Here is a 22,202-nt window from a genome sequence, read left to right on the forward strand (position 1 = left end):
AAGGAGCGGGGGAGAGGGCGAGAGAGACACAGACCAGTGGGAGAGGTGAGAACCCAGCAGGGATAAAAGGATTTGGGGAGAGAGCGAGAGTGGGAAGACTCCAAAGAAAATCAAATTGTGAGATCACAACAAACGCTGGTTCCCTCTTAGTAAGTGTAAAGTTTTCTCAGCAGTAATACAACTAAGGAAGAGACTTTGGGCCATAGAGATTGAGCAGTAGCTTAAAAATAAAAATCAGGCTGTGACATCACGGGAACGTCTTAAATTGATTGGCTGGTGAGTATTGCTTAGTCTAAAAAACTGGTAGACTGAAAATGTTAAAAATATTAACTATCAATAATAAGTAACAAGTGAGTAACTGGTGAGTCTTATCTTTTATTCTTAAGCAAGGTTTATTACTACTAAAGTGTGTTATGTATTAGTAGAATTTATCAGCATTAGCAAGGATTATTAAGAGTAATAGGGTTTATTAATAGCAGTATGGTTTATTAGAATTTGTAAGGGTTATTAATATTGGTAATAATTATTAGCAGCAGCAAGATGAACTACTAAATAGAGGGATGGAAGGATTGCTCTGACCCCCAGAGTGCACATATTGTGCTATGTGGGAACTCCAGGATGCTTCCCATATCCTGAATAACCATTTATGCAGCTAAGTGTCATCAGCTGAAGCAACCTGAGTTCCGGGTTTGAGAACCAGAGCAGCAGCTGGTGTCACTGTGCTGCATCTCTGAGGTTGAGAGCTTCGTGGATAGCACCTTTATAGATGTGGTCACATCTAATTCTAAAGTCTAAATCAGGGTTGCTGTTTATCCAAGTGAATGCATGGAATGTGGTAAATAAGATTGGTGAGTTACAGATGCAGATTGCCATAGGATGTTGTGGCTATAACAGAGACCTGACTCAAAGAAGGGCAGAACTGGGTGTTAAATATTCCTAGGTACAAGGTATTCAGGAAAGATAGGAAAGGAAGAAAATGGGGAGGGGTGGCGGTATTGATTAAGGAGAGCATTGCAGTGCTGGAGAGAGGGAGGATGTCCCAGGGGAGCAAGGGCAGAAGGAGCAAAAGGAACAAAATAGGTGAAATTACATTGCTTGAAGTAGTCTATCGGCCACCAACTAGTTGAAAGGATGTAGAGGAACAAATTTGCAAGGAGTTACAGAGAGGTGCATAAATCATAGAGTAGCTCCTTGATGCCACATGTGGTCTAATGCTGCTTTGATGTGAAGGGTAGTCACTCTCACCTCACCTTGGGAGTTCAGCTCTTTTGTCCATGTTTGAACCAAGGCTGTAATGAGGTCAGGACCTGAATGGCCCTGGCAGAACCCAAACTGAGCATCAGTGAGCAGGTTATTGCTAACCAAGTGCTGCTTGATAGCACTGTTGATGACCCTTTCCATCTCTTTACTGATGATTGGGAGTAGACTGATGGCGCAGTAATTGGTTGGGTTGGATCTGTCCTGCTTTTGTGCACAGGACATACCTGGGCAATTTTCCACATAGCTGGGTAGATGCCAGTGTTGTAGCTGTACTGAAACAGCTTGGCTAGGGGCATGGTAAGTTCTGGAGCACAAGTCTTCAGTACTATTGCTGGAATGTTGTCAGGGCCCATAGCCTTTACACTATCTAGTGCCATCAGCCGTTTCTTGATATCATCTGGAGTGAATCGAATTGGTTGAAGACTGGCATCTGTGATTCGGAGAACCTCTGGAGGAGGCCAAGATGTATCATCCACTCAGCATTTCTGGCTGAAGATTTTAGCAATTGCTTCAGCCTTATCTTTTGTACTGATGTGCTGGGCTCCTCCATCGTTAAGGATCGTGATATTTGTGGAGTCTCCTGCTCCAGTGAGTTGTTTAATTGCCCCCCACCATTCACAACTGGATGTGGCAGGATGCAGAGCTTAGATCTGATCTGTTGGTTGTGGAATCGCTTAGCTCTGTCTATCACTTACTGCTTATGCAGTCCTGTGTTGTGGCTCCACCAGGTTGACATCTCATTTTTAGGTATGCCTGGTGCTGCTCCTGGCATGCCCTCCTGCACTCTTCATTGAACCAGGGTTGATCCCCTAGCTTGGTGGTAATGGTAGAGTGGGAGATATGCCATGAGGTTACAGATTGTTGTTGAGTACAATAATGCTGCTGATGGCCCACAGCACCTCCTGGATGCCCAGTCTTGAGTTATTAGATCTGTTTGAAATCTATCCCATTTAACATGGTGGTAGTGCCACACAACACGATGGAGGGTATCCTCAATGTGGAAACAGAACTTTGTCTCCACAAAGGCTGTGAGGTGGTCACTCCTACCGATACTGTCATGGACAGGTTCATCTGCAGCAGGCAGATTGGTGGGTATGTTTTGGTCAAGTCAAGTATGTTTTTCCCTCTTGTTGGTTCCCTCACCACCTGCCGCAGACCCAGTGATGGTGGTACGTGGTAACCATTTTTGACCTGGTGCCATGAAACCTCATGAGTGCTGGAGTCTATGTTGAGGGCTCCCAGGGCAACTCCCTCCCAACTGCCGCCACTTCTGTTGGGTCTGTCCTGCCGTTGGGACATACACAGGGATGGTGATGTCTGGGACATTGTCTGGTGTCTGTCTGGTTGCACTCCTTTGAGACTTTTTAGCAGTTTGATACAACTGAGTGGTTTGCTAGGCCATTTCAGAGGGTATTTAAGAGTCAACCAGACCAGGCAGATTTCTTTCCCTTCTCACATTCCCAATGGGTTTTTACGGCAATTGACAATGGTTTTGTGGTCATCATTCAGATTTTTACTGAATTCAAATTTCACCATCTGCCCTGGTGGGATTTGAACCTGGGTTCCCAAAGTACTACCGTGGGTCTCGGGATTACTAGTCCAGTGACAATACCATTATGCCACCACCTCCCCTGCCTATGGTGAACTTTATAAAATACTTGCTCCACCTCAGCTGGAGTCCTGTGTCCAATTCTGGGCACCGCACCTTAGGAATGATGTGAAAGCATTAGCGAGACTGCACAAAACATTTACAAGAGTGGCTCCAGAAAAGAAGGACTTCAGTTATGTAGATAGATTGGAGAAGCTCGGGCTGTTTTCCTTAGAGAGGAGAAGGTTGAAAGGGGTTTTGATTGAGGTATTCAAAATAATAATGGATTGGACAGAGTACATAGGGAGAAACTGTTCCCACACCAGAAGGATCGAGAACCAGAGAGCACCAATGTAATGTGACTGTCAAAACATTAAACAGCAAAAGAGGAAAAACTGTGGTTTGGATCAGCAATACACTATCTGAAAGAATAGCGGAGGCAGACATGAGGAAAAACTATGGTTTGGATCTGGAATACGCTGTCTGAAAGGATAGCGGAGGCAGATATGCAGGCCAAAGGCAGGGGAGTGGGAATAGTTGTGTTGCTAGGAAACTAGAGTAAATGTGGAAAAAGAAATACAGGCAGAAGCACTTGCTAAAAGGCTGAGATGAGGTCGATAGAATGGGAGGGGCCAAATGGCGTGTTTCTCTGCTGTATATTCTACGTAACTTTTAAAAGGTATTTGGACATGTACGTGAGGAGGACTAATTTGTAGGGCTATGGGAAAAAGCTGGGGTGAGTGTCTAAATTGGACAGTTCTTTCAAAGAACCTGCACAAGGGTGATAGGCCAACTGGCCTCCTTCTATTCGACAGTGTTTTAAGATGTCATGATGCTGTGAAAGGCACTATATATTCAAGGCTTTTTTCTTTCTTTAATCTGGCATCAGAATATCAGTAATACAATTATAAATTTGACATATAACACATGGGTCTATTAAAGAATGGAAAACTTGCACCCACCAACTAACTCAAAAGATTAATTGATGCATTCAAGTTTCTCCTGACATGTTAACCAGGTAATGTAAACCAGGCAAAATGCAAACTAAACAGTTTAAGAGCATCAGACTTGCATTTTATCACAAAACAATACAATTTCATTCACATAATAAATAGCAGTTGAGTGATGAAAGTGAACTATAACACTAGATTATAAAACATTAAAAATTACAATATACTAGTACAGGATGGTGCTTTCAACATTAATGCCTGGCACTCCAAAGGTGTCAGTGCTGTACAATGGCTGACTTCCCTTCAAATAGGGAACTTCACTGACATGGTAACTCACCAAGGCCTGCATCTTGTCCTCCAGCTCCTGATTAGCTCGCTGGGATGCAGTGTAGCTATTCTGTAATCTACATGGGCAGACAAAACAAAATCCACTTCAGCTTTTAAGTACATTACGGTGAATCATTGGTGTACACGTCCAATGTCCAAAATCCAGCACCCTTGGGAAAGAGACCATGCTGGATTTTGGATTTTACATTACCTGCCAGTGGAACAGACAGCTTAGTGCATGGAGAACAGGGAGGGCTGGGTGGAGGCAGATCTTAAAGCACAGCAATGGACTCAGGTCTGAGCTCGTGAACTTGAACACCACATAGTCTGACAGAAAAAGGATACTGGACTCCAATGCTTGTTTTTTTTTTATTCTTTCACAGAGTGTGGGTGTCACTGGCTCTCTCTAATTGCCCTTGAGAAGGTGATAGTAAGCTGTCTTCTTGAACCGCTGCAGTCCATGTTGTGTAGGTACACCCACAGTGTTGTTGGGAAGGGAGTTCCAGGATTTGGACCCAGCGACAGCGAAGGAACGGCGATATATTCCAAGTCAGGATGGTGAGTGGCTTGGAGGGGAAGTTGCATGTAGTGGTGTTACCATGCATTTTCTGCCCTTGTCCTTCCAGATGGTAACGGCTGTGGGTTTGAAAGGTGCTGTCAAAGGAACCTTGTTGAGTTTCTGCAGTGCATCTTGTAGATGGTACACATTGCTGCCACTGTCCGTCAGTGGTGGAGGGAGTGAATGTTGAAGGTGGTGGATGGGGTGTCGATCAAGCGGGCTGCTTGGTCCTAGATCGTGTTGAGGTTCTTGAGTGTTGTTGGAGCTGCACTCATCCAGGCAAGTGAAGAGTATTCCATCACACTCCTGACATGTGCCTTGTAGATGGTGGACAGGCTTTGGGAAGACAGGAAGTGAGTTACTTGCTGCAGGATTTCTAGCCTCTGACCTGCTCTTGTAGCCACAGTATTTATGTGGCTAGTCCAGTTCAGTTTCTGGTAAATGGTAACCCGCAGGATGTTGATAGTGGGGGATTTAGCGATGGTAAACTCATTGAATGTCAAGGGGCGATGGTTAGGTTTTCTCTTGTTGGACATGGTCATTGCCTGGCACTTGTGTGGCACGAATGTTACTTGCCACTTGTCAGCCCAAGCCTGGATGTTGTCCAGGTCATGCTGCATTTGGACATGGACTGCTTCAGTATCTGAGGAGTCTCGAATAGTGCTGAACATCGTGCAATCATCAGCGAACATCCCCACTTCTGACCTTATGATGGAAGGAAGGTCATTAATGAAGCAGCTGAAGATGGTTGGGCCTAGGACACTACCCTGAGGAACTCATGCAGTGATGTCCTGGAATTGAGATGGTTGACCTCCAACAACCACAACCACCTCCCTTTGTGCTAGGTATAACTCCAACCAGTGGAGAGTTTTCCCCAATTCCCGTTGCTCCAGTTTTGCTAGGGCTCCTTGATGCCACACTCGGTCAAATGCTACCTTGACATCATGGGCAGTCACTCTCACCTCTGGAATTCAGCTCTTTTGTCTATTTTTGAATCAAGGCTGTAATGAGGTCAGAAGCTGAGTGGCCCTGGCGGAACCCAAACTGAGTGTCAGTCAGCAAGTTATTTTTGAGAAAGTGCCACTTGATCGGACTGTTGAGGAGGAGACCGAGATGGATCATCAACTTGGCACTTCTGGCTGAAGGTGGTTGCAAATGCTTTAGCCTTGTCTTTTATATTGATGTGCTGGGCTCCTCCAACATTGAGGATGGGGATATTTGTGCAGCTGCCTCCTCCAGTGAGTTGTTTAATTGCCCACCACCATTCACGATTGGTTGTGGCAGGACTGCAGAGCTTAGATCTGGTCTGTTGGTTGTGGAATCGCTTAGTTCTGCCTATCATTTGTTGCTTATACCGTTAGGCAGGCAAGTAGTCCTGTGTTGTAGCTTCACCAAGTTGAAACCTCATTTTTCTGTTTGCCTGGTGCTGCCCCTGGCATGCCCTACTGCACTCTTCACCGAACCAAGGTTGATTCTCCGATGGTGCCAATGGTAGAGGGGAGATAAGCTGGACCATGAGGTTACAGATTGTGGTTGAGTACAATTCTACTGCTGATGGCCCACAGAGTCTCATGGATGCCCAGTTTTGAGTTGCTCATGAGAAGTAGTTACATATGTGAACCTATTGTAAAATTATAGGGCCCATGTGATAGTGTGTATTTTTGCTCCAGTTATACAAAAATGGCCATGGGTATCTATTAAAACTATTTTTTTTTTGGTAAGGTTACACATGGAACTTTGTGTGTGATGGGTCTGAATGAATAAACGACCGAAAAAACAGATTCCAGGACGAGATCTTCTGAGAGAAAAATGTCCAGTTTTCGGACAATTCTGCTTTTCAAACAGTTGGATTTGGAATAGATCCATCAATTTGTTACAGCACAGAAGGCGGCCATTCGGCCCATCGCGTCCACGCTTGCTCCCCTAAGGACCAGTTCACATATTTCTGGGGAGATGATGGTATAGTGATAATGTCACTGGACCTGTAATCCAGAAGCCCAGGCTAATGTCCTGGGGACACTGGTGCAAATCCCGCTATGGCAGCTGCTGGAATTTCATTCAAATAATAAAAGAATGAAAAGCTAGTCTCAGTGATCGTGACCATGAGGCCATTGTTGTAAAATAACATCTGGTTCACTAATGTCCTCTAGGGAAGGAAATCTGCCATACTTACCCGATCTGGCCTACATGTGTCTCCAGACCCATAGCAATGTGGTTGACTCTTAACTGCCCCCTGAAATGGCTGAGCTAGCCATTCATTTCAAGGGCAATTAGGGATGGGCAACAAGTGCCGGCCTTACCAGTAGCACCCACATCCCACGAAAGAATAAAAAAAACTTCCACTCTTTGCCCTCTCCCCACATCCCTGCACATTCCTCTTTTTCGGATATTTATAGAATTTAGAAAAATTTAAGGCACAGAAGGCGGCCACTCTGCCCATTGTGACTGCGCCGGCTGAAAAACGAGTCACCCAGCCTAATCCCATTTTTCAGCATTTGGTCTGTAGCCCTGGAGGTAATGAGTCAGAACAAAAATAGTGCAAACATAGGAACCAATGTAAACATAGGGGTGAGGGGTGACCTTAGTTGGGACAACTAAAATAAATAAAAACAACTCTTATATTGTATATTATCTTCGCTGAGTGACGGTCTTCTCAATGCAATCAAATTTTGGGCTCAAGCCCCAATCCGGGACATGAGTAGATAGTACCTGCTGAATCTTCAGTGTAGTACTGAGGGACTGCTGCATTAACAAGGCAATGTCATTTCATTGAGGTGATAAAGTGAAGCCCCACTTGTCACTTTAAGTAGCTACTAAAGGTCACATGACCTTACTTAAAACAAGAGTACAGAATTCTCCTGGTCAACTGGCCAACATTCCCTCCACTATGACCACAGATTAACTCGTCATTCATTTTATTGCTTTCTGGGACTGTGAAACATTGGCGGATTAAAAAAAGGTTGAAGAAAGTCATCCAACCTATCTTAGGTTTGCCAATGTAGAAGAATTCATGACTTGATCCAATCATCAATCCAATTATTTCAGGGTTGCACCTCAACAGGACTGGGACCAATATCCTTGTGGCAGGCTACACTAGTGTGGCTGGAGAGGGTTCGAACCTAATGGCAGGAGAACGGGCATTTACAAGACACAAGTCAGGAATGTGAGGTATAGAAGAGTAATAAGGTGCATACGAGTGAGAAATATGGACTAGTAATAGAGAAGGGAGTAGTTCTATATTAGATAGAAGCAGTCTAAAGGCTACAGGGAATACAAAAACAGGGTCCCAATGCAAATATGTAAATGCACAAAGTGTGCTACAAGCACAAATAGCAGTGTGGGAATATGTTATATGGCAAGAATGGAAACATGGCTTAAAAATGGTGAGAACTGGGTGCTTGATATTCAAAGATGCAAAGTGTTCAGAAAAGATGGGGAAGGAAAAAAGGTGAGGTTTCAGTAATGATTAGGGAAGATGTCGTAGAGTTGGAAAGACAGGCAATGTTGGGGCATTTTACAGGCCTCCAAACAGTGATAGAGGAATAAATCTGCAGAGAAATCACAGAGATGTGCAAATTATAGCGTGGTAACAATGTTGCGGGGGGGGCTTCAATTACCCAAATATCGATTGAGACAGTGTTAGAGTAAAGGGAAGGGAGGACGAGCAATTTCTGAAATGTGTTCATAAGAACTTACTTAACCAGCATGTTCTTGACCGAAATGGTTCCAGGGATGAAGGGTTTCAGCTCCAAGGGTAGGTTGGGGAAGCTGGGCTTATCCTTGGAGCAAAGAAGATTAAGGAGAGATTTGATAGAGATTGACAAGATTATGAAAGGTTCAGATAAGGTAAACAAAGACAATTTGTTCCCAATAACTGAAACTGGTGCAAAGAATAGGAAACACAGATTTAAGGTTTTAGGTAAGAGATGGAGGGAGGTGGGGGAAGTCAAGAAGAACTTTTTATTTTACACAGTTGAACTCACTGCCTACAATGGTGGTGGCGGCAGAGATGATGAATGATATCAAAAAGGAAATTGGATGGGCACTTGAAGGAAATAAACGTTCCTGGCTACGGGATAAAGCGGGGAAATGGGACTGATTGGAATGCTCCACAGAGAGTGGGTATAGGCTCTTTTTAAAAATTCTTTCACAGGATGTGGGCATTGCTGTCTTGGCGAGCATTTATTGCCCATCCCTAACTACCCTTGAGAAGGTGGTGGTGAACTGCCTTCCTGAACTGCTGCAGTCCATGTGGTGTAGGAACGCCCAAATGCTGTTAGGGAGGGAGCTCCAGGATTTTGACCCAGTGACAGTGACGATGATAGTGTTCCAAGTCAGGATGGAGAGTGACTTGGAGGGGAATTTGGAGGTGGTGGTATTCCCATGGTATCTGCTGCCCTTGTCCTTCTAGGTGGTAGTGGTTGCAGGTTTGGAAGGTGCTGTTGAATTAACCTTGGTGAGTTTCTAATTTGCATCTTGTAGATTGTACACACTGCTGCTACTGTGCGTCAGTGGTGGAGGGAGTGAATGTTTGTGGATGTGGTGCCAATCAAATGGGCTGCTTTGTCCTGGATGATGTCAAGCTTCTTGAGTGTTGTGGGAGCTACACTCATCCAGGCAGGTGGAGAATATTTTATCATATTCCTGACTTGTGTCTTGTAAATGGTGGACAGGCTTTGGGGAGTCAAGAACCGAGTTACTTGCTGCAGGATTCCCAGCTTCTGACTTGCTCTTATAACAACAACATTTGCATGGCTGGTCCAGTTCAGTCTCTGGTTAATAATAACCCTCAGGGTGTTGATAGTGAGGGATTCTGCAATTGAATGTCAAGGGGAGATGGTCATTGCCTAGCACTTGCGTGGTGCAAATGTTACTTGCCACTTATCAACCCAAGCCCAAATATTGCCCAGGTCTTACTATATATGGGCATGGACCGCTTCTGTATCTGAGGAGTCGTGAATGATGCAGAGCATTGTACAATCATCAGCGAATGTCCCTACTTCTGACCTTATGGTAGAAGGAAGATCATTGATGAAGCAGCTGAAGATGGTTGGGCCTAGGACACTACCCTGAGGAACTCCTGCAGTGATGTCCTGGAGCTGAGATGAATGATCTCCAACAACCACAACCATCTTTCTTTGTGCTAGGTATGACTCCAACCAGCGGAGAGTTTTCCCTATGATTCCCATTGTCTCCAGTTTTGCCAAGGCTCCCTGATGTCACACTTAGTCAAATGCTGTCTTGATGTCAAGAGCTGTCACTCTTACCTCACCTCTGGAGTTCAGCTCTTTTGCCCATGTTTGAACCAAGGCTGTAATGAGATCAAGAACTGAAGGGCCCTGGCGGAACCCAAACTAAGTGTCAGTGAGCAGGTTATTGCTAAGCAAGTGCCGCTTGATATCACGTCAATGACACCTTCAGTCACTTTGCTTCGGGTAAGTTTGTGGAGCTGAGGGAGGTTAGAGATATGAAGCAATAGCCTAAAATCCCAGTCCTTTCTTACTGTTTAATCCTTTAATTCAGGGATCACTATTGTGGCTCATCTCTGAGCTGCCTCCATTCATTGCTGAATGAATCAATGCAAACAAAAGGGGGAAAAAGTTAAAATCTTCTAAAAAAAAATCTGATCTGATGGTACAGCAGATAAAAACACAATTAACTTTTTTTCTATCTGAAACAGTGTGCATCAGTGTAATATTAAGTCAAGCACTGCAGGTGAATGTTACAATACAGGACTACAGAAATACATTGATAAGCACACCAAATCAAGCTCAAGCTGGACACTCTTACAACTACCAAAGAATTGTATTGTTTGAGTAACCAAGCACAGTCTTGTTAGAGTAAACCCTCCAGAAAGTCTAACCTTTTGTTATTCTTGTCCATGTAATACTCATGAGAATCTTTCAGTTTAAAATTTAGGCAAGCAACATATTTTTCAAAAACAAAAGTCTGAACAACAACAAAAAATTCCCATTGACATTGCTAATGTGTGTTTGATTTTTAGTTTGTGCAGAGCAGTGTATAAAAATATCACCAAGACATTGTGGAGTGCCACCATTTGAGCTTCTGACCTGCGGAATTTGTCTTTTAGTTTGTCCATCTCTTCTCGGGCATGGCTCAGCTCTGCTTCAAGGTAATGTCGACTGGATTCAAAGTCAGTCTCCATAATTTCCAACTTGTGTGTGCTGTGAGTCAGCTTTCGACGCAACTCTTCATTCTGCTGCTGCAATTGCCTGTTTTTAAAAAAAATGTTAAAAGTACTTAAGGGACTTATTTGTAAATATAACATGGCACGCAAAAGAAACATTACTTGCCAGAATAGCAGAACAGCATACACTTGGGAGAACAGCTAGTCAGCAGTTTAATGGATATGTCATGAGGGGATACAGGACAACTGAAGAAAGATGCAGCTTCAAAGCCAAGTTGCCTCAGGGGAAGTTGGGACTTCTTGGACAAGGAAATGGAAAGAAAACAACAGAGGCAATTTCAATACAAGGTTATGAACTGCAAGTTGCACTCACATATACTGAATGGAACAGAATTAACTGTTGCTCTGTAAATGCTGTTTTGATTACTGGAAATCATGCAGGATGCACATCATGTTCTCCTAATGCACTCAAATTCAATGCCATTAGAGCACAACACATACAAACTAAAACCAGGAGTCACATTTATTTATAGGGTAAATGAATTCAAGTACAGTAAAATACTCCAAGCTGAATTTAACAGGGGGAAGTTTGGGGGTGGTGGGTGTACTGTTCACCACTCACGGTTGAAAGGTCAGTTGGAAACTAACCACCTTTAAAAAACAAAAACAGAATTACCTGGAAAAACTCAGCAGGTCTGGCAGCATCGGCGGAGAAGAAATCAGTTAACGTTTCGAGCCTTCATGGCCCTTTTTGTTTTCACCTTTAAAAAAGGCTAGCCTTAGCGACATGGGAAGCCTTAACAAGCTGAGGGTCGGACTTCCGACTCTCAGTGGAAGGAAGTGCCGCATTCCAGAGCTGCTGGCCAATCTAGTAGGCTGGTAGCTCTTGCAGTCTCAGCAGCGCCAGAGAGAATAGTAGGCGTTGCTGGGACTGCAAAGAGGCCCTTGGAAGAAATGTCATGGACACCAGAGACAGGTAAGTCAGTCGGCTTTTTTGGGCAGGGAGCAGGCGGGCTCCCTGAGGAGGTGGTGAGTGGGGTGGGTTTTGGAGGCTGGGAAGGGAGGCACAAGGGGGTGGTATGATCTTAGGAGGGGCGACCTCTGATGTACATACAAACATACAAATTAGGAGTGGGAGTAGGCCATGCAGTCCTTCGAGCCTGCTCTGCCATTCAATAAGATCATGGCTGATCTGATTATAACTTCAACTCCACATTCGCGTCTGCCCCCAATAACCTTTCATCTCTTGCTTATCAAATAGACTCTGCATTAAAAATGTTCAAAGACTCTGCTTCCAACACCTTTTCAGGAAAAGAATTCCAAAGACTCACAATGCTCAGAGAAAAAAGAGGAAACATTCTCTTCACATCCACCCTGTCAAGACCCCTCAGTTATATGTTTAAATCAAGTCACCTCCTACTCTTCTAAACTCCAGCAGATACAAGCCTAGCCTGCCCAACCTTTCCTCATAAAACAACCCGCCCATTGCAAGTATTAATCCAGTAAACCTCCTCTCAACTGCTTCCAAAGCATTTACATCCTTCCTTTGGAAAGGAGACCAATACTGTACACTGTACTCCAGATGTTGTCTCACCAGGTATACGCCCTGGTACGACTGAAGCATAACCTCTCGACTTTTGTATTCAATTCCCCTCACAATAAATGATAACATTCTGTAAGCTTTCCTAATTAGTTGATATACCTGCATAAATAGCCTTTTACAATTCATGCACTAGGGCACCCAGATCCCTCTGCATCTCAGGGTTCTGCAATTTCTCACTATTTAGATAATATATTTCTTTTTTTATTTTTCCTGCCAAAATTTCCCACTTTCCCACATTATACTCCATTTGCCAGGTCTTTGCCCACTCACTTAACCTATCTCTATCCCTTTGAAGCCACCTTCTTTCCTCTTCAAATCTTACTATCCTACCTATGTGCACAGGGAACCACAAAAAGGGTGTACACCCATTCTTTCCCACCTTTTCATCAACTTGGGTGAAAAAACAGCCTTTCCACTCTTGCCCGCCTTCTACTGTTGTATCGTGAAAGTGGAGGCAGGTTGAAAGCCTGAGTGGTCATTAACGGGCCACTTAATGGCCTCAATAGGCCCATTGGGGAGCAAGCTGGAGGTGGGTAGGAAGGTGGTGGGCTAACCTCCCTCTGACCTATTTTATGTGCCCCCCACCAAAATCATGCCTGGCGGGGAGAGCCGTAAAATCCAGCCCTTAATACTCAACAATTCCACAAGCTCAACAGGAGTAAAAATAATGGACTGCATTTTATGTGCAAATTAAAATAGGGCGAGTGCAAACTCAACCACTTTCCCACCCAGCCCCGAGCTCACCCCCATAATATGGGGCTGGGGGGGAGTGCCATGGGCAGGCGCTGAAGTTGGCAGCCTGCCCACCATATTTAAACAGATAATCAAGGGTTAATTAGACATGTTCCCAAACCAACTGACTCCGATTATACAAAGGCAAAACACTGCAGATGCTGGAAATCTGAAACAAAAACAAAAAATGCTGGAAAAACTCAGCAGGTCTGATAGCATCTGGGGAGAAAAATACAGAGTTAACATTTCGAGTCCATATGACTTCTTCAGAGCTTCTTGTGACCCTGATAAAACCTTCCCCACATCATGGTGGGCAGTCAAAGCAGTCCGTGGCCAAATGCAGCAAGACCTGGACAATATTCAGGCTTGGGCTGACAAGTGGCAAGTAACATTCGCACAACACAAGTACCAGACAATGACCATCTCCAACAAGAGAGAATCTAACCACCGCCCATTGATGTTCAAAGGCATTACCATCACTGAATCCCCCGTTATCAACTCCTGGGGGTTACCATTGACCAGAAACTGAACTAGACTAGCCATCTAAATACTGTGGCTACAAGAGCAGGTCAAAGGCTAGGCATCCTGCAGCGAGTAACTCCTGACTTTCCAAGGCCTGTCCACAATCCACAAGGCACAAGTCAGGAGTGTGATGGAATACTCCTCACTTGCCTGGATGGGTGCAGCTTCCACAACACTGAAAAAGCTTGACACCATCCAGGACAAAGCAGCCCGCTTGATTAGCACCACATCCACAAACATTCACTCCCTCCACCACCGACGCACAGTAGCAGCAGTGTCTACCACCTACAAGATGCACTGCAGGAATTCACCAAGACTCCTTAGACAGCACATTCCAAACCCACGACCACTACTACCTAGAAGGACAAGGGCAGCAGATAGAAGGGAACACCACCACCTGGAAGTTCCCCTCTAAGTCACTCACCATCCTGACTTGGAAATATATTGCCGTTCTTTCACTGTCACTGGCTCAAAATCCTGGAACTACCTCCCTAACAGCACTGTGGGTGTACCTACAGCACATGGACTGCAGCGGTTCAAGAAGGCAGCTCACCATCACCTTCTCAAGGGCAACTTGGGATGGGCAATAAATGCTGGCCCAGCCAGCAAAGCCTACATCCCATAAATGAAAAGAAAAGGGACTGCAGCAGTTCAAGAAGACAGCGCACCACAACCTTCTCAAGGGCAATTAGGGATGGGCAATAAATGCTGGCCTAGCCAGCGGCAACCACATCCCTTGAGTGAATAAAAAGATAGCTGGATGGGAGTGGACAGCCCGATTTAAAAAAAAAATCTCTTGACAGGGCGGGAAAGAAGGCTGGGGGCAGGGTCTCATCTTCAGGGGATGCCCTTTGCAGATTGGGGTGTGGCGTCCCTAAGATAGAAACTCCTCCCCTTTCTTCTTACCCACCAGTAGCCTTAAACCCACCACATGCCCCACCCTCCCTGACTTGCCCAAGCCCTGCCTGCCCAAGACCCTGGACTCATCTTTTTCTGGGGACCCAGGGGCTTTTTCCCTCTTCCTCTTGCAGTCCCGGCAGCACCCTTTGTGCTGTATGGCCTGCTGGAGCTACTGGCCAATCCCAAGAGCCGGCAGCTCCAGCAGGCCACACATTGCTTTTTGGATTAGAGGAACGTTTGTAGTGGAGTTCCCCAGGAGTCAGTATTGGGACGCTTGCTCTTCCTGATCTATATTAATGACCTAGACTGTGGTGTGCAGGACATGATTTCAAACTTTGCAGATGATATGAAGATTGGAAATGTTGTCAACTGTGATGGGGATAGTCCTGAACTTTAAAAGGACATGGGCATGTTGGTGGTTTGGGCAGACAAGTGGCAGATGAAGTTCAAAGCAGAAAACTATGAGGTGATTCATTTTGGCAGGAAAAATATGGTGAGACAGTATAAAATAAAGGGGGAGTCCTAAAGGAGGTTCAGGAACCGAGGTCTTTGAAGATGGCAGGGCATGCTGAGAGAGCAGTTAATAAAGCATAGAGGATCTGAGGCTTTTTTAACAGGGACATTGATTACAAGAGTAAGGAGGTCATGTTAAACTTGTATAAGACACTAGTTAGGCCTCTGGAGTACTGCATCCAGTTTTGGGCACCATACTTAAGGAAAGATGTGAAGACATTAGAGAGAGGACAGAGGAGATTCACAAGAATGATTCCCAGGATGAAGAACTGTGAGGATAGATTGGAGAGGTTGGGACTGTTTGGACTCTTGGAGAAAAGAAGACTGAGAGGAGACTTGGTCGAGGTATTCGAGATCCTGAGGGGTCTGGGCAGGGTAAATAGTGAGAAACTGTTCCCACTCAACAGGACATCAAGAACTAGAGGGCACAGATTCAAAATAATTGGCAAATGGAGTAAACGTAATGCGAGGGAAAATGCTTTCACTCAGAGGGTGGTTGGAGTCTGGAACAAACTTCCTGAAAGGGTGGTGGAGGCAGGTTCAATCGAGGTATTCAAAAGGGAATTGGATTCCTATTTGAAAAGAGAGAATGTGCAAGTTTATGGAGATAAGGCAGGGGAGTGGGGCTAGGTGGAATGTTCTTTCAGAGAGCCAATGCAGACTCGAAGGGCCGAATGGCCTCCTTCTGCATTGTAATGATACTGTGTTACTGTGAGAGGCGGAAGTCACGCTCAGCTCTTGTTTAGCCCACCCGCTGTACGTTATGGCTTGCGAGTCGAGCTTTGCTTCTGTGTGGGATGGTGGGTGGGGTCTGGGGTGTTGGACGGGGACTGGGCGAGCCAACCAATGTGTTCAGAGCCTTTTTTTTTGTCTGGTAGACCACTAGCCTTCTGGTATTCGACTTCATGCACAAAATTCAGATCTCTAGCCAGAACAAAAGACTGGCATTCACTCCTAAAGGGATACAATTGAAAAGCAGAGAAGTTATGGTTACACATTTATAGAACCTTGGTTAGGCTACACTTGGGACTGAAAAATTTTGGTCTCCTGATATTAAAAAAGATATTGAGACACTGGAGAAGGTTCACAGAATCGCACAGTGCAGAAGAGGCCCTTCGGCCCATCGAGTCTGCACCGACACGTGAGAAACAGCTGACCTACCTACCTAATCCCATTTACCAGCACTTGGCCCATAGCCTTGAATGTTATGACATGCCAAGTGCTCATCCAGGTACTTTTTAAAGGGTCTGAGGCAACCCGCCTCCACCACCCTCCCAGGCAGCGCATACCATCCTCTGGGTAAAAATGTTTTTCCTCACATACCCCTGAAACCTCCTGCCCCTCACCTTGAACTTGTGTCCCCTCATGACTGACCCTTCAACTAAGGGGAACAGCTGTTCCCTATCCACCCTGTCCATGCCCCTCATAATCTTGTACACCTCGATCAGGTCGCTCCTCAGTCTTCTCTGCTCCAACGAAAACAACACAAGTCTATCCAACCTCTCTTCATAACTTAAATGTTTCATCCCAGGCAACATCCTGGTGAATCTCCTCTGCACCCCCTCCAGTGCAAACACATCCTTCCTATAATGCGGCGACCAGAACTGCACTCAGTGCTCCAGCTGTGGCCTCACCAAGGTTCTATACAACTCTAACATGATCTCCCTACCTTTTGTAATCTATGCCTCGATTGATAAAGGCAAGTGTCCCATAAGCCTTTTTCACCATCCCACTAACATGCCCCTCTGCCTTCAGAGATCTATGGACACACACGGCAAGGTCCCTTTGTTCCGCAGAACTTCCTAGTGTCATGCCATTCATTGAATACTTCCTTGTCAAATTACTCCTTCCAAAGTGTATCACCTCACACTTTTCAGGGTTATATTCCATCTGCCACTTATCTCCCCATTTGATCATCCCGTCTATATCTTCCTGTAGCCCAAGACACTCAACCTCACTGTTAACCACCCGGCCAATCTTTGTATCATCCGCAAACTTACTAATCCTACCCCCCACATTCTCATCTATGTCGTTTATACAAATGACAAATATTAGGGGACCCAGCACAGATCCCTGTGGTACGCCACTGGACCCCGGCTTCCAGTCACTAAAGCAGGCTTTTGTCATCACCCTCTGTCTCCTATGGCTAAGCCAATTTTGAATCTACCTTATCAAATTCCCCTGTATCCCATGTGCATTAGCCTTATTTATAAGCCTCCCATGTGGGACCTTGTCAAAGGCCTTGCTGAAAACCATTTAAACTACATCAACTGCACTACCCTCATCTACACAGCTGGTCACCTCCTCAAAAAATTCAATCAAATTTGTTAGACATGAGCTCCCACTGATAAAGCCATGCTGACTATCCCTGATCAAACCTTGCCTCTCCAAGTGGAGATAGGTTCTTTCCTTCAGAATTTTCTCCAATAGTTTCCCTACCACTGACGTGAGACTCACTGGTCTGTAGTTCTCTGGCTGATCTCTACAACCCTTCTTAAATAGTGGAACCACTTTAGCTGTTCTCCAGTCCTCTGGCACCTTCCCCTTGACCAGAGAGGAATTAAAAATTTGGGTCAGAGCCCCTGCAATCTCCTCCCTTGCTTCCCTCAGCAGTCTGGGACACAAATCATCTGGACCTGGAGATTTGTCCACTTTTAAGCCTGCCAACACCTCTAATACCTTGTCATTCCCTATATCAATTTGCTCAAGAACCTCGCAGTGCCTCTCCCCGAGTTCCATACCTTCATCCTCATTCTCTTGGCTGAAGACGGATGTGAGGTATTCGTTCAACACTCTACTGATGTCCTGTGGCTCCACCCATAGATTGCCCCCTTGGTCCCTTATGGGCCCTAATCTTTCCCTGGTTATCCTCTTCCCATTGATATACTTATAGAATATCTTAGGATTTTCCTTACTTTTACCAGCCAGAGCTTCCTCATATCCCCTCTTTGCTCTCCTAATTGCTTTCTTAAGCTCCACCCTGCACTTTCTGTACTCCACTAATGCCTCCGCTGATTTGCTTCCCTTGTACCTGCTAAAAGCCTCTCTGTTCCTTCTCATCATATCCTGAATACTTCTGCTCATCCATGGTTCTCTGAGCTTGTTACTCCTTCCCATCACCCTAGAGGGAACATCTTGAGTCTGTACCCTCCCCATTTCCTTTTTGAATGCCTCCCCACTGCTCTTCTGTAGATTTCCCCACAAGTAGCTGTTCCCAGTCTATCTTGGCCAGATCCTGCCTTATTTTACTAAAATCCGCTCTCCCCCAATCCAAAACATTTTTTTGCAACTTGTCTATTTCTTTGTCCATAACAAGCTTAAATTGTACCACGTTGTGGTCGCTATCACTAAAATACTCTCACCACCACCTCAGCCACCTGTCCGGCTTCATTCCCCAGAATTAGGTCCAGCACTGCGCTGTCCCTTGTTGGACCCCTCTACATATTGACCTAAAAAGTTCTCCTGTACACATTTCAAGAAATCCACTCCATCCAAGCCCTTAACACTATGTCTATCCCAATTAAGGTTGGGAAAGTTGAAGTCACCTAATATAATTACCCCATTGTTATTGTTTTTACACACCTCCGCAAATTGTGCACATATTTGCTCCTCAACTTCCCGCTATCTGGGGTTCTATAATAAACACCTAACAATGTGGCTGCCCCTTTTTTATTCCTAAGCTCTACCTACAAAACTTCATTTGATGCCCCCTCCAAGATATCATCTCCCCTTCCTGCAGTAACGGACTCCTTAACTAATAATGCAATGCCTTCTCCTCTTATACCCCCTTCCCTGCCTCGCCTGAAGATTCTATATCCCGGAATGTTGAGCTGCCAATCCTGCTCCTCCCTCAACCACATCTCAGTGATGGCTACTATATCACAATTCCACGTGTCAATCCTCACCCTTAACTCATCCGTTTTACCTGTAATACTCCTGGCATTAAAGTAGAAGCCATCCAGCCTTGCCTTACTCCCCTGAAACTTAATGCAGCTGTACTCCCTCTGACTTGATTGTTTTACTGTATTATGATGTGTCCCTATTCTGCCAACATCGTGTCCCCTCCCCCTGCCGAATTAGTTTAAACTCCTCCCAACAGCACACGCATACCCGCCCACAAGGATGTTAGTCCCGCTCTGGTTCAGCTGTAGACCATCCCGCTTGTACAGGTCCCACCTTCCCCAGAAACGGTCCAAGTAATCCAGGAATCTAAAACCCTCCCTCCTGCACCAACTCTTAAGCCACGTATTCATCTGCGCTATTCTCCTATTTCTGTGCTCGCTAGCACGTGGCACTGGGAGTAATCCAGAGATTACAAGCCGAGAGGTCCTGCTTTTCAGTCTACTGCCTAACTCCCTGAATTCTTGATGCAAGACCTCATCCGTCTTTCTACCTATGTCATTGGTCCCAACATGTACCATGACCTCTGCCTTATCACCCTCCCCTCTTCATCTAGTTTGCGAGAATGGTACCAGAATTGAAAGATTATAATGCTCAGGAAGGGTTGAACAGGCTGGAGCTCTTTCCTCTACTAAATAGAGAACTGGGGGTGATCTTGAGGTCTTTATTATGAAAAAACTTGATAGGTTAAGCATATGGAAGAGGGTTCCACCTGTGGGGGAGACTAGAAGTAGGGGCCATAAGTATAAGATAGTCACTAATAAATTTAATAGGGAATTCAGGAGAAACTACTTTAGCCAGAGCATGGCTAAAACATGGAACATGTTACCACATGGAATAGTTAGGTGGCTAACATAGGGGAACATAACAACATAAAGAAACAGGAGTAAACCATATGGCCTCCAAGCCTGTTTCACCTTTCAATAAATTATGGTTGATCTTCAACCTCAACTACACTTTTCCACCTATTTCCATAATTCCTTGAGTGTCAAAAAACCTATCACAAGAACACATCGCTGTCAGTCCCAAAATAAATTCAACAACTGAGCAGCCACAGAATCACAGAATCTTAAAAGTGCAGGAGTCCATTCAGCCCATGAAGTCTGCATTGGCTTTCTGATAGCTTTCCACCAAGTCCCATTCTCCTGCCATATCCCGGTGACCCTGCACATTCTTTCTTTTCAGAGAGCAATCCAATTCCCTCAAATAGCTCAATCAAACCTGCCTCCACCAGTTCCAGATTCCAACCACCCTCTGGATGAAAACATTTTTCCTCACGTCACTTTTACTCCTTTTGCCACTCTTTTCAATTTGTGCTCTCTAGTTCTTGATGCTCTCTGGAGTGGGAACAGTTTCTCACTTTTTACTTTGTCCATACCCCTCAGTATCTTGAATGCCTCAGTCAAGTCTCCTCTCCACCTTCTTTTCTCCAACTCACTACACTGTTTCCTGTCACTCAGCCAGTTTCTTATCCAAGTGCCTACTTTCCCTTCTCGTCTATGACTTAGAATTTTGCTCACAAGTCTGTTGTGTCGTACTGTATCAAATGCCTTTTGAAAATCCATATACACTACATTATCAGTGTTTCCTTTATCAACCCTCTCTGTTATCTCCTCAAAAAACTCCAGCAAGTTAGTTAAACATGATTTTCCCTTAATGAATCCATGCTGGCTTTCCTTAATTATCCTGCATTTATCTAAGTGACTGTTGATTTTGTCCCGAACTATAGTTTCCAGAAGTTTCCCTACCACTGAAGTCAAACTGACCAGTCTGTCGTTGCCGGCTTTATCCTTGCACCCCTTTTTGAACAAGGATGTAACATTCACAGTTCTCCAGTCCTCTGGCACCTCCCCTGTGTCGAAGGGAGACTGGAAGATTATCACTAGTGCCTCTGCAATTTCCATTCTTACATCCCTCAGTACCCTTGGATGCATCTCATCTGGTCCTGGTACCTTATCAATTTTCAGTAAAGGTAGCCTTTCTGATATCTCCTCCTTCTCAATTGTAAATTCTTCTAGTGTACCAGTTACCTCCTGTCTCACCTTGGACTGGTTGCATCTTCTTCCTTTGTAACAACAGTTGCAAAGTACTTGTTTAATACCTCCGCTACTTCTCCTGCCTCAACGTGCATGTCCCCTTTTTTATCCCTAATCAGCCCGACTCTTTCTATTACCACACTTTTATTTTTTATATGCTTATAGAAGGCCTTGGGATTCCCTTTTACGTTAGCTGTCAGTCTACTTTCATGTTCTATCCTTGCTTTTCTTATTGGTTTTGTCACTTCCCTTCTGGTCCTTCTATATTCAGGCCACTACCGATGTATGGGAGTGCAGGTCTGAGCACAACCCCAGGAACTCCTGATGCCCTGTATGGAGTATAGAAAAGAAGATTGGGGAGTTACAGGCGCAGATTGCCATGTGGAAATATGAGGTTGTGGTGTTAATAGAGACCTGGTTCAAGGAAGGGCAGAACTGGGTGTTAAATATTCCCGGGTACAAGGTGTTCAGAACAGATGGGAAAGGAAGGAAAGGAGGAGGGGTGGTAGTATTGGTTAAGGAGAGCATTGCAGTGCTGGAGAAAGAGGATGTCCCAGAGGGTTCAAGGACAAAATCAATTTGGTTAGAGCTAGGGAACAAAAAGGGTGCAATTACATTGCTCAGTGTAGTCTGTAGACCACCAAGTAGTGGGAAGGACGTAGAAGAACAAATCTGCAGGGAAATTACAGAGAGATGCAGACATTATAGAGTAGTTATAAGGGGGGACTTTAATTACCCGAATGTAAACAAGGGCAGTGGTAGTGTAAAGGGCGGAGAGGGGCAAAAGTTCCTAGATTGTGCTCAGGAGAATTTTCTACAACAGTATGTGTCCAATCCACCCCACTAGAGTTGTACTTTGAGTGTCCTGCCATCCATTCTTAATTAGCATATTCTCTTAGATAATATCACCACCTTTAACACCTCTCTGTTCCTTTGTCTGTGACATCTTTTGATTATCTGCTCCTATCACTGCTTGCTTGTCCCAACAACCACCCGCCCCCAACTTCTCTTCCCCACCCCCCCGACCTTAAACCAGCTTATATTTCACCCCTCTCCTAACTTCACTCAGTTCTGCTGAAGGGTCATGAGGACTCGAAACGTCAACTCTTTTCTTCTCCGCTGATGCTGCCAGACCTGCTGAGTTTTTCCAGGTAATTCTGTTTT

The 22,202-nt window shown here is 44.9% G+C and overlaps 1 protein-coding gene across 3 annotated transcripts in view; it reads right to left on the reverse strand.

The window, feature by feature from the left end:
- The window catches only part of tjap1 (tight junction associated protein 1 (peripheral)), a 305,890-nt gene that overhangs the window by 71,099 nt on the left and 212,589 nt on the right, over positions 1-22,202 (reverse strand). For all 3 annotated transcript variants that reach the window (XM_078542797.1, XM_078542800.1, XM_078542799.1), the window contains 2 exons: positions 10,756-10,917; positions 4,136-4,202 (listed from right to left, as the gene is read on the reverse strand). In XM_078542797.1, the coding sequence (XP_078398923.1) occupies positions 4,136-4,202; positions 10,756-10,917 (229 nt within the window). The remainder of the gene's footprint in view (positions 1-4,135; positions 4,203-10,755; positions 10,918-22,202) is intronic.

This window comes from Cetorhinus maximus, chromosome 5 (genome assembly GCF_964194155.1).
Source record: "Cetorhinus maximus chromosome 5, sCetMax3.hap1.1, whole genome shotgun sequence".
Classification (NCBI taxonomy): Eukaryota; Metazoa; Chordata; class Chondrichthyes; order Lamniformes; family Cetorhinidae; genus Cetorhinus; species Cetorhinus maximus.